This window comes from Bubalus bubalis, chromosome 13 (genome assembly GCF_019923935.1).
Source record: "Bubalus bubalis isolate 160015118507 breed Murrah chromosome 13, NDDB_SH_1, whole genome shotgun sequence".
Classification (NCBI taxonomy): Eukaryota; Metazoa; Chordata; class Mammalia; order Artiodactyla; family Bovidae; genus Bubalus; species Bubalus bubalis.
In genome coordinates, this window is record NC_059169.1 from 57864169 (window position 1) to 57876719 (window position 12551).

The 12551-nt window shown below is 38.1% G+C and overlaps 1 protein-coding gene across 9 annotated transcripts in view; it reads left to right on the forward strand.

The window, feature by feature from the left end:
* PAN3 (poly(A) specific ribonuclease subunit PAN3) overlaps positions 1 to 10149 on the forward strand; it is a 123617-nt gene extending 113468 nt beyond the window's left edge. For 7 of the 9 annotated variants that reach the window (XM_025262879.3, XM_025262884.3, XM_025262875.3 and 4 more), the window contains 3 exons: positions 4630 to 4768; positions 7174 to 7303; positions 8634 to 10149. In XM_025262879.3, the coding sequence (XP_025118664.3) occupies positions 4630 to 4768; positions 7174 to 7303; positions 8634 to 8770 (406 nt within the window). In that variant the 3' untranslated portion in view covers positions 8771 to 10149. Of the gene's footprint in view, positions 1 to 4629; positions 4769 to 7173 lie in introns of all 9 variants that reach the window. The other 2 variants (XM_025262881.3, XR_003102723.3) reach the window with 2 other exon arrangements.
* The last annotated feature ends 2402 nt before the right edge of the window (positions 10150 to 12551 follow it).

The window sequence follows — 12551 nt, forward strand, 5'->3', positions numbered from 1 at the left end:
TTTTCCCTAGCGATTTTTCTAAATAAAGAGAATGTGGTCATATGTTGAACCATTTTAAAAGTTTTTAATTGCTTCTTCTAGCATTTATCTCTTTATTTAAAAATATGTGCTTAAGTGCTGTTTCTTGATTTTTCTTCAGTGTTTCAATTTTTCTTCAGTGTATATAGCTCAGCTAATGACTTTGTCCTGTGGCAGGTGAGGCTGTATTTCTCATATACCCTTCCTTTAACTAAAGACACATACACACACTATACCACTTAACCCCTGAATTTTGAGATGAGTATTCAGTGTTGACATTATTAGAGCAAGGTAAATACTGTTTGTAGCTTCACCACACAGTAAATCATGACTACATTTCCTTTGTTTTGTATTTTGTTTTTTGTTTTCCTGGTGTGAATACTTGTCTTATGTAGAAAAATAAGCAAGTGAAAAATACTTACCACCAGTTCATTCTAAACTCTCCGCCGGATATAAAACATTCTTCCATATGGCCCCAAATGAGTAATAACCTCTCAGTTCCCTTTTTCCTCCGCATTAGAAAAATTACCCCCAGGGCCTCAGGCCTCTGCCCTCTGCCCCGCTTGTGGCTGGTTGCCTTCCAGCCTGCTCACGCCCTCAGCTGAGATCCCGGGCTTCCCTGCACTCTTGCCCTGGGAGCTCTCCCTCTTGTTGTCCCCCCTCTGTGTTGCACACCCTGTTTCTTGCTTTTTGCATTGGTTTACTCTTCTGCTTTAATAAATCACATCCTTCTGTAGCTTCCTGAGAAAGGGGAGTTTTTCCCAGGGTTTGGAAGTCTAAAAATATCTTTATTCTGCTTTCATACTTTATTGATAATACAATTGGGTATATGTCCTCATAAAATTGTTTTTATTAATGAAATCTTTTGAGTATAGTGCGTATGGACCAGTTTCTTTAAAAGTAGAAAAGGTTTGCAGTGAAAAACCTTTCATACGTGACACCCCCAGTCTCTCCACTCCTCCTACCAGCCTTTATTAGTCTCTTGTACATGTTCCCTGAGTTAACAACTGTATATTCTTATCACCCCTCTACTTTAAAATATGTACAAACTGTAAGTTATGTACAGGGGTCTGTATATTGCACATGACAGTATGTTTTCTCATAACAGTGTGTTTTGGAAATCTTTGTACAGATATGTTTAGTGTACGGCCAGCAGTCTTCTCAATAGTTAACAAACATGACCTAACTGAATCCTAGTAACAGCCTGTAGTGCGGATACTTCAGTATTCCCTGTTAATAGAGAGATTGAAGCATAGGTTAAAAGCCTCTGGGGTCACGCATAAAGTCAGGACTCGAGTCCGGACAACATGTGGTTCCAGAGTCTGTGCTGTCTTAACCACAGTGCCGTGGTCAGTGGCCGTGTAATAGTCCGTCATGTGGGTGCGCTGTAATTTGTCTCTCCAGTTCCTTATCAATGGCCTTTTGAGTTGTTCTCAGCCTTTTTGCTAGTGTAAGCAGTTCTGCAGGGACTGACTTAAGCATACTTAATTTTGTGTGTGTACAAGTATAGGTCCAACTCTGATTATGAGGTCAGTACCTGCTGGAATTTGTGACTGTAATTTGGCAGCTGGTAGAAGGATTTGCCAGCGTACAGTGCATGAGAGTCTTTCACTAGCAATACTTTTTCCGAACTTCTGGGTTTTTGACCACCTGATAGATGAAAAATGGAATCTCAGTGCAGGTTTTTTGGTATTTACTCATAATGAGCACGTTGCCTATCTTTCTGATTCAATTCTGTTTCCTTTTCTGTCTGTCTCATCCTTTGCCCATCTTTATTTCCAGCTGTACTTTGTCTTTTTGCTGTGTAGGAGCCAGAGGGATCTGACATTTGTGATCCTTTCTTTTAAGTTTATCATCTTTCTTTTGACTGTGCTCAGTTTTTTTCCAATATAGACATTTTTATAGTAGTCGAATTGATCAAATTTACTTTTTGCTTCTGGATTTTGAGTCACGGTCAGAAAGTTAGCATTTCTACTCTTAAGATCTTATGAAGGGATCATCAAGAATTTTCTAGAATACTGAAGGTTTCATTTTTTTTCATATTAAAATTTTTTATATATTTGGAATTTAAATAGGATGTAAGGTATGAATTCACCACCCCCACCACCACCCACAGTGGTCCAAAAGCTATTTATTGCATAGTCTAGCTTTTCCCACTGGTTTATTAAGGCAGCAGCTCTTTCACACTATCTTAATGAGTGACATTTAAAATCTACTAGTGTTAGCTCTTATCTCTTTTATTAAATTTGTTAGTAAGCTTAAGGAGCATTTGTGTTTTTTAGATGTGGAGTTACCTTCACCAGGATAATGGCATGTCACTGTATTTGCTGATGTCTGCTTTAGTATCCTTCAGAGTTTATGATGTTCTTCATATAGTTACAATACACTAAGTTTATTCTTAGGTGTTTTTTCTTGTTGCTGTTATCAATGGGAATTTCCTCCATTCTGTCTTCTTAGATTCTTTGTTATCCAGTATATATGAAAACAGTTGATTTCTATAAATTTTGTAGCATGGGACTTCTAGTGTTTGGGTAGTTTTTCAGTAGATTCTTCTGGGTTTCTCAGTCGTGTCTTCATATAGTGATAGTCGTATTTCCTCCCTTCTCATTTCTGTGCTTTTGATGTCTCTTGAGTGCCTGTGTTAGCACCTCTAATGCATAGTTGGGTAATAGTAATGGTGGTGTCTTTCAGAATTTGAAGCACTGCTCCGTTTATTGTCTTTTAACTTATAGACAGACTCAAAGCCATTTTCTTTCCAAGTTTTTCTTCACCCTGTGCTTTTAGGACAACCCCCCGCTCTTTTTTTAAGTCATTGATGTGCAGAAATTCACAATGATGTGCTGTGGTGGTGAGTTTTTGATTCATTCTGATGAATCAACAGATGGACCTTTTAGCCTTGGGAATTTATATCTTTTAGTTCTTGGAAGTTGTCTTACTGTTTCTTTGCAAACCTCTTTCTGGAATTCATGCTGCTTAGATGTTAGACCTTTGCAATTGATTTTTTAATATTCTCTTCTGTTTTCCATATTGTGTCTTAGTGTTGTGCTGTAGCCAAAAATCTCAACTTATTTTGTCTGAAGTTAAAGCGTTTTTTCCTAATGCTTTAAATTTGTACTTTCTAGGCAATAATCTCAACTTACTTGGTCTAAAATTAAAGAGTTTTTCCCCTAATCCTTTAAATTTTTTGAATTTCTGCTATATTTTAAATTTCCAAAAACTTTCTGCTTTCTGAATATTTCTGTCTTACAGCATTTAATTCATTTTTCTCTGAGGCTGTCAATTATAGATTTTTACTGAGTGGGTTTTTTAATTTTTTATTTAACTTTTATTTTGTCCCCTGAAGTATCTCACGGGAAATCCCACTAATGACTTCACCTTCAAGCACCCCACAAAGCATTAGAGCTCAGTTGTTGTTTTTTTTTTTTAAGATCTGCTAAGTCATGCTGCTTACCTGTCTGCTTTTCACCTTTTTAATTTTTGTGACTATTTTTTGTCTCCTATTGTTTCTGATCCCTTTGTCCTTGTCTGTCTATACACTTTTTTTAGACACTGTCAGTTGGCTGGGATTTTGAAAAGGAACAGAGATAAATGGGTGTGTTTAATCAGCTTTTAATTGAAAGACCCTGGAGTGATCTTAATAAAGCAGACACATGACGGTGGGGGCTTCCCTCTTTGTTCTCAGAATGCAGACCTCATTTTTACATGTGATCTAAGGCTGCATGGCCTGACCTCTTCCTTTTCATCCTTGCTTCAGATCTGCCTTTTTTTCCTTTTAATTTCCTCCTTGCCTCTTGTGCTGTCTGCCTGTCTTTTCTTGTACCCCTCCTTGTCCTCACTCGGGTCCTGCACTCTGATCCTCTTTTCTCCCCCAGCCCATCCAGCCTCACTTGTCTTTTCTTGTTTAGGTGCTCCTTTCTCTGTCCCTTGCACATACTGAGGCCTCTGACCAGGAGGCATGCTTCCTTGGGGAGAGCACCCATTCCCTCTCTGGAAAGCCTTCCTTGGCTTCCCAGGTGAATTCTTGTTTCTGGTCTATACTGTGTGCCTGTTTTTAAATAGCATTCTCTCCATATCCAATTGCAGCTTTCTGTAACCTGTATGTTTCATAGGTCACTGAAAATTAATAGTGACCATCTGGACAGTTTTCCAGCTCTTTGCCACTCACTTTCACATCATCACATGATGGTAGGAAACCAGTATCTACCCCATTTGGTTCAGCCCTAGACATTTCCCTGTTTTATGCCCCCAGAAAAGCAGAAGACATGTCTGACATCTCTCTCTACCCTATATAAAGAGGTCATTTGCTTTCTTCCCCATTTTATCTAAGGGTAGGGGCCTAAGTGAGGAAGGGATTGTGAAGTAGGAGTATGTAAGGGGGTGATTGCTTTGAGAAGTAGAAAATGGTAGTCATGTACTTCCATGTTCAGTGAGATTATTTTTTAAAATCTATGGGCACTCTGGACATAAAAATTTGATTTAAAACAGCTACACACAGACCCTACTCTCTGGTTGATTGTAGACAACAGTAAAACTGGTTTTGAGTCTGAAGTATAAACATACAGCTTTGTGGTGTAAGCATGAGTTATTGAGGTTAATATTCCCTTCCCTCAGGTTTCAGAAGGATCCTACCTGGTCGGAGACGGGCGACCGGTACCTGTTGAAGCTCTTTAGGGATCATCTTTTTCATCAGGTGACAGAAGCGGGTGCTCCTTGGATTGACCTCAGTCATATCATTTCTTGTCTTAACAAGGTAATCTGGGTCTGAACTTTGAAGATTATGATGCTATAATCTCCAGTTTATAGAGCTACATCTTGTATAAATACTGAGACGTAAGGAATTACATCTCTGTACTCTGCTGTAGTATACAGGGCATGTTATTCATAATTATTAGCTGCTCCCACTTAAGTAGCAGTTTATAGAATGGGAGTATTTTTTAAAACCTGCATGAATAATTTCAGAATTTTTCATGGTGGACCTTTTTGTTGTGATCAAATGTCACAAAATGACTGCCTCTTCTCCCCCAACCCAACCCCACTGTCTTTTATTTACCAGCTGTAGTTTGTTTCAACATATGAGGCCATGAGTGGGAAAGACAAAAATACTTTTGCCTTTAAATATCTTTAAAAGTTGAATTCCTTTCTTTGCAGCCATGAGTCACATTGAGTGCTTTCAGCTCAGGGTGTCATTCAAGTGTTAAAACTGAGAGCCCAGTGCGGGGCATGCCAGCAGAGCCCGCTGTGATAAATGGGGGGTAGGTGGTTAGATGAACCATGTTGGTAGAGGCATGTCATAAGTTTATTTAAGAGGCGAGCTTTGTGTTTTAGAGAGGGCTAGGAGGGATGGGATTTACAGAGGAAGGGAGGAATGCATTTTCCTTGTCAGCTACTTGTAATCATGGAGAGAAATGGGTCTCCAGAGGTAAACCCTCGCCTTTGTTTAGGTTTGTATGTGAAACAGGGGTTGGCCACCTGTGGCCTGTGGACCAAATCCTTTGCCTGTTTTTAGACAACCTACAAGCTAAGAATTTTTTCTCACATTTTAAAAAGATTGTAAAAACTACAACGAACAATATGAAACAGAGGCTTGTATATGGCCCTGAAATTGAAAGCATTTACTGTCCAGCCCTTTTCTGCTGACCCCTGGTCTAAGCTGTCCCTAAGTTGCAATGATTAGAGCAGAAACTACCCACTGTGGCCCATGATTTAGATCTGTTGGCTACAGTGTGCTCATCCCCAGATAAAATGGGTTTTATTTTTAAGCATACTTTGCCATGTTTGAATTTCCTTAAAACTCTTTGGAGAGTATTGTCAGTAACCTACATTAAGACAGAACAAGACTGTATGTATAATTTAGCTAATCTGGTACGATTTATATATTCGTTTGTCCTTTTTCTTTCGGAGAAAAAGTTTTTTCTTAAGCACCAAGTGGAGAATAAGGCCACCAGATTTTAGAAAACAAGAGTCTATAGTATCAAAGCACCAGTGGGTAAAAATACGTAAAATTGGAATAAATACTGACAGGGAGAGCCTGTGGAATAAGCCACGAACAGACATTGTAGATGAAGGTTACTTATTGAGTCTTAGGATAACTGAAGCTTTGGAGAAAATTCTGTTTCATTTCATAAAATAACTGGGAGTAAATAAATAACTCAGGGTAAATAAAAGAGGAGTAAATAAGGTTATCCTAAATCTGAAAATGTGACAATTTTTTGTTTAGAAAAAGTGTAATAAAAGGGATGGATGGTCATTTTGGTCATACAAAAATTAAATTTTTACATAGATTATTTTGGTGGAAATGACAGAAATTAGATGGTAAAATGATTTGAAAGGCTATTGTCTTCAGAATTAGTGTTAAACATTTTGATAAATTAATGAAAATGGAAGGAAAAATGTACATTGAAAACTAACAAAAGTAAAGTGAAAGTCCTAACAGGAGAAGTTATTTGGTGAACTCAGGATTCTTACTAACGTTTATAAAGGCCTCATTAAAATATTATTGCCAGATCCTGATAGATAGGGATTTGATAATGATCATATACTGGCATTCACACAAGTGGAAATAACACAAGTAAACGTATGAAAACATTTGGTAACATTAGTTAAAAAGGTAAAAAAAAAAAAACATTAAAAAAGGTAAATTAAAATAGCAAGGCACTCATTTGATGTGGTGTTACTGGTAAGTTGGTACAGATCATAAATTCGTGCTGTTTGATGTCCTTTGGAAATCATTTTGGCTGTATGTATTAAGCTATAAAATTCCTCAGACTTCTTGATTCCATCTCTCCTAGGGAAGTAATTCTACAGAAGAAAAAAATTAAGTAGCCAAATATGTTCATTGCACTGTAATTCATGATGCCAAAAGACTGGAAGATATTGGGGGAAATATTGAAGTCTGCATTTTATGGAGTATCAGCTGGATGGAAAGTATTGCACCCAAGTGTTAAGCGTGACAGACAGACAGGCAGCAACACAGGGCAACATTTTTAAAAAACACACCTGAGTTGAAAAGTGTGTGCACACTGACTAGTGATGTAAAACATTTATGATTATCTAGAGGGGGATGTGACAATTTAAAACATTTTTCATATATTACTGTTGCACGTGTTGTCCTAAAATAGGCTTGCACTTCACATGTTGTGTGTCTGTCTGTTTCAGTTAGATGCTGGTGTGCCAGAAAAAATAAGCCTCATTTCCAGAGACGAGAAGAGTGTACTTGTGGTGACTTACAGTGACTTAAAGCGATGCTTTGAAAATACTTTTCAAGAACTGATTGCAGCTGCGAATGGTCAGTTGTAGTATTTGCTTAAAAAAAAAAAAAAAAAAAAAAGGCGGGATATGGCCAAGGAGCTTAACCAATAGCAAATTGCACTACAGCTGAACTGTTGTCAGCGCCTCATCTCACGTCGGGGAAGCGCGCAGATGAGCAGAGCTGCTTGCACTTGGGTCAGGTGCGCTGTTACTTGAAAGAAAGAATGTCTCCCTCAGCCCCGAGCTGCGGCTGCCCGCGGGCCACACCTGTGAAGAATTCATTTTAGATCAAGGAGCACCATTAGGCGAATGATGTTCCAGCTTTTGTTTTTTTTCCCCACTTGTATATGCACTAATTTTAATTTTTTAAAGACTTTTTTCTGATCTTTGAACTTTCGCCATGTTGTATACTTATTAAGGGAAACTATTTGCAAGGACACTTTTGGGAAACCATGCTGGGCAACATTTTTGTTCACTGAGCAGAATTTGCTCTTTTGGGGAGGGGTTGCCCTGAAGAACATAACGGACCAGGTCAGTGATTTCATGGAAGTACAGTATAGTGCATAGTTCTTGTAAGAGTATTGTATGCAAGCTCTGTATGCCATCCACTGTTTGTTCAGATTGAGAGTTTTTTTGTGTGTTTTGTTTTGTTTTTAAGAACACAGAAAAATATCAGTGAATTATTGGGCATGAATTCCCCTCTCAGCTGATTTAAATCCTTTCTGAATGAGGACAGACAGACACTGAAGGAGCATATAGAACTCTTCGCTCCAGATTAAACCAGAGCCTTTAAAAAAAAAAAAAAAGTGTTCCCCTGCTAATCAGATACATTTATGCCATTTTTTTTTAAATAGAAAAAGAACATTAAGAAATTGTGTTAAAGGCCTGAAGGTCAGGAGTCTGTTGCTTTAGGTTCTTTGCAGTTTGCTTTTTTTTGTATAAAGTTCTGTTCTTTGAACCACAGCTTTACTATGGTACTTTACACTGGACACAGATGCAGAGACACTGTTCAGAAGACAAACTGCACACAGCAGTGGTCTGGCGTCGAGAGCTTTCTGAAGTCTTACAGCCTGGATCTGGAAGGATCACAGTCTGCTGTGCCTTTGCAGTCACTGCTTAGCCCAAAGTCATAGTGCTTTTGATAATAATAACTCTGTGGGGTATTCCTGAGTCAGTCAATCTCAAAAGTTTGGAATTTTCCTCCTCTTAACTTTCTTAACATTTGGACGTGCAGTTGTCGCCAAACTTGGGTATTCATGGAATTTCTAGTCAATGAAATACCTGTACTTAGATACTGAAGACTGCCAAATACATAGGAATTTTCTTTCATAAAAACCAGTAATGAAGACTCTTATCTCCTTTCCCAGCACTGAATGTTTTACTAGCACTGGGTGCTCACCACACAACGATGAAGAAATGTGGAAACTCAGAAGGTCGGGAGGGACTTCAGGCACTTGCAACTGATGTGACAGTCTTCAATTTTAATAACTATTCCTATTTGTAGTTTTCAGAGAAGTTTTTAATATTTCTCTGTCCACTTTTTATAAGCTTTAAAATGATTTTCTCTGCCTTGAGATTTGCATCAAGAAAAAGCACCTCTTCACCCAAAAGCTTTGAAGACTAGAGACATGCTTTACATGTTTTAACAAGTGTGTTTGAGTCCACGTTTGGTAGCATCAGTTGTTGAGTTAAAAAGGAAATCAATTATTGCATTTGATCAGGATGGATTTTAAAAAGAACATAATGTTCACTTTTCAAAGGATAATTAACATTTGCCACCATAATGTTCTTTTTTTATGTAAAAGGAACAAGAACTTGGAGACATTAACATGCAAAGGTCTTTTATCATTATTAGCTCATGTATTTGAGGAAGAGCAGCTGTCTTTTTATATGTTTTTTGACAAATCATATTGTAATTCTTTTGTACAAAAAAGAACTACTTGTATTCTAGAAGAAATATGAAATGCTTAATTTATAAGCGGGCTGGAGATTTTTTCCAATATTGTTTTCTTTGAAAATGAAAGGGGATCATCTATTTTAGTTTCGGGGTCTGGGAACTTTCTGAAAATTTAATTTGTGGACCAATGTTATGTGAAAGCTAAGGAAGGGCAGGGGTAAAATAGGGCTTGATTTTCTCATTCTGTACAGACCAGCAAACTTCCCTCTGCAAGGCAGGCTCAAATCACAAACCCAAGAGTGTTGGCGTCATAAAATGCTAGTTTGCTTCAGCCCCTAGTAACCTCAGGACTTGGTTTGAATATAAAAGGTAGACAACTGATATGTTTTCACGAGTAAAATATTGTCAGCCAGAAAGCAGGTGGTGTCAGGTAAACGTCTTTTTTTTTTTTTTTTTTTTTTAAGCTTTGTTTTATATTTATTTTTCATTTAGTTTTTATTGGGAATGGTTTTCAATAGCACTCTTATTAGTTCTGCTTAGGTGTTTTTTGGGGGAGCCCTCTTTTCCATAGTGTAATTCCACTTAAGAGGTTGTCTAAAAGTTAGTCTTTTTAATTCATAGGAAGATTTTAATATCTGAGAGTACTCAAATTAAGGATGTAAACTTCCCACACCTTCCTGTTATGACAGATATAAAAAAGCACAGAAAGGACAACCCTTGAAATCATGTAACATTGGTCATTTCAGCTTTTTGTACCTATTTTAAATTCTGTCAGTGCGTTTACTTCATTGTACATATTTTTGAGGGCACCTTTGTGTTTTTGCCTTCAACCTTGGTTCTGTGATTTGGATGTCAGCAACTTCCCTGAAAAGCACCAATGTGTTAAGTTCTAACGTCATGACCCCGGTCTGGGTTATTTCATCTTTAATCCTGTTTTCAGTCTCTACGTGTACAGCAGTATTTTTAATAAAGAATTACAGAGAGAAGATTGTCCTTTTTTTTTTTTCCCTTTTTGGTACCAGTGCATTTAACAAGATGATGTTTGTCTTATGATCAGGACTTAAAAGGCTGAATATTTCATATGTGTTTTGGAGGAATTTTTGGTCTTTGGATAAAATGGTGGCAGATTTATTTACCAAGTATCTGTTAAATGCTTAACTTGGACCTGTTCTAGACACTAAAAATGCAGATATGAGTATTTGTTATTTACAGAATGTATAGTTACACCCAAATGTTTCTAAATAGTACATGGCACGTGGTGTAGTTCAAGGGAGAGGACCTGCTTCTGTGAAAGGAATGACACCTAGCTCATCGTTGATTCAGACTCAGTCTACTGTGTAGATGCAGGTGCCCTTCCCCCCACACCCTCCAGAAACATCATATAAGGGTAAAGAATGAAAATATGGCAAAATGTTAATACTCATCAAAACTAGATACTTGTTCACTAAATATAAGCATACTTCAGAGAGACTGTGGGTTCAGACCCCTGCAATAATGCAATAAAGTGAGTTGCATGATTTTTTTGATTTCCCCTTGCATATAAAAGTTAGATTTACACTATCAATAGCATTATGTCTAAAAAAATGTATATACCTTGATTTAAAAATCTTGCTAGCCATCATCTGAGCCTTCAGCAAGTTGTAGTCTTTTTGCAGTAGTAACAGCAGAGATTCCTGATCACTATACCAAATAGAGAAAGAATGAAAAAGTTTGAAGTGCTAAGAGAATTACCAACACAAGCCATGAAGTGAGCAACTGCTGTTGAAAAACGGTGCCTTTAGACTTAATTTGATGCAAAGTTGCCACACAAACTTCAAGTTTGTAGAAAGCACAGTAACTGTGAGGCCTGTCTATTTTATTGAATGCCTGTTATCATATTATTAACTAAAGATGTATTAATATGTCTTTTGTTACTCAGACATTATTGACCAGAAACGTATCAATACTTTTTTTTTGAAGAGAGTGATGCAATTAACACTGTTACATAGTTGTACAACTAACTTGTACAACTTCAAGCAAAGTTTGATCCAGGATTCGTTGTACTACTTAGGATTGTTATCATTTACATGTTGCTGCATTAGGTTTTTATTCCAGTCTTGTGTATATCATAAACAGAAACTTCTTAAAAATGGTGCATCGAGAAATTTTGAGCGAAAAGCTTTTTGGTGAACTTTACACAGACACTTTCTCTGATAGGCTGAGCGATATATATATTAGTGTCTTCAGAACATAGTTCTGATTCAGATGATGTGAACATTAGAGCAATAAAAAAACAAAAAACCTTATTGATTCTGATATGGAAAGTGGACATGAGACTCACCGGTGCTGGGGGATGCATTCTCCTTTGCCTCTACTGAAGAGTAGTTTGAAGACAATGTTTCACGAAGATTAGAAGACTTTACAGGTGTGTCAGTGTTCATATATTGAATGCAATTACCTGCAAAGTGTTAATGAAATAACAGAACGAATTTTGGGCCCGGTCAGAATAAAAATTGTCTGCCACAGCTGTTAGTTTCTGCAGAAAGTCCCCAGTCAGTAAAGAGTTAATGCCAGGCATTGCTCTAGGAACCATTAGAATCCTGACCACAGCAAGTATTTGTGCTCTTGTTGCTCAGTTATGTCCAACTCTTTGTGACCCCATGGACTAGCCCGCCAGGCTCCTCTGTCCACGGGATTCTCCAGGCAAGAATACTGGAGTGGGTTGCCATTTCCTTCTCCAGGGGATCTGCCTGACACAGGGATTGAACCCTGGTCTCCTGCATTGCAGCCACCAGGGAAACAGCCATATAGTAGTTAAGAGGTAATAGTGATTATGTGATTAAATAACACAGAAGTGATTAAGTAACATAAAGGATGTGGATCGGGTTGCCAAGTTGAGCAAATTAAAACAAAGAACACCAAATTAGCCTCAGAGTCATGCAGTGTCACTTGTCCCATATCTGTTGCTTGAGGAGAATTGGCAGAGCCAGCCTGATTGAAGGGGAGGGGAACTGGGTGGGGGAGTGGCAGGAACACCGCTGAGGTTCACAGGGGATGGGAGAGGGTTGAGGCTATCTTTTGGATTGGTCACAGTGTCAAGAGCACATGTGAATTTAGCATTCGCATGAGAGTTTGGGGGGAGATCTGGTCAATACGTGTAATTTGCATGTCATTATCCCATAGATGTCATTGCAAGTCTTGAGGTTGGTTGGGATTATGAAGAGAATTCGTATGGGCTTAGAAGACCAAAGGTCTGGGGCAGTGCCCTGGGTTCCCTGGAACACTATCCACAGATCAGACAAAACCAATACATGACAGAAATGACCTGTGGTGGTGGAGGGGCGGGGGGCATCTGGCAAGTCCAGAAATCAAGGTGTTGATGGGAAAGATTGAGACTAAAAAGGGCCAT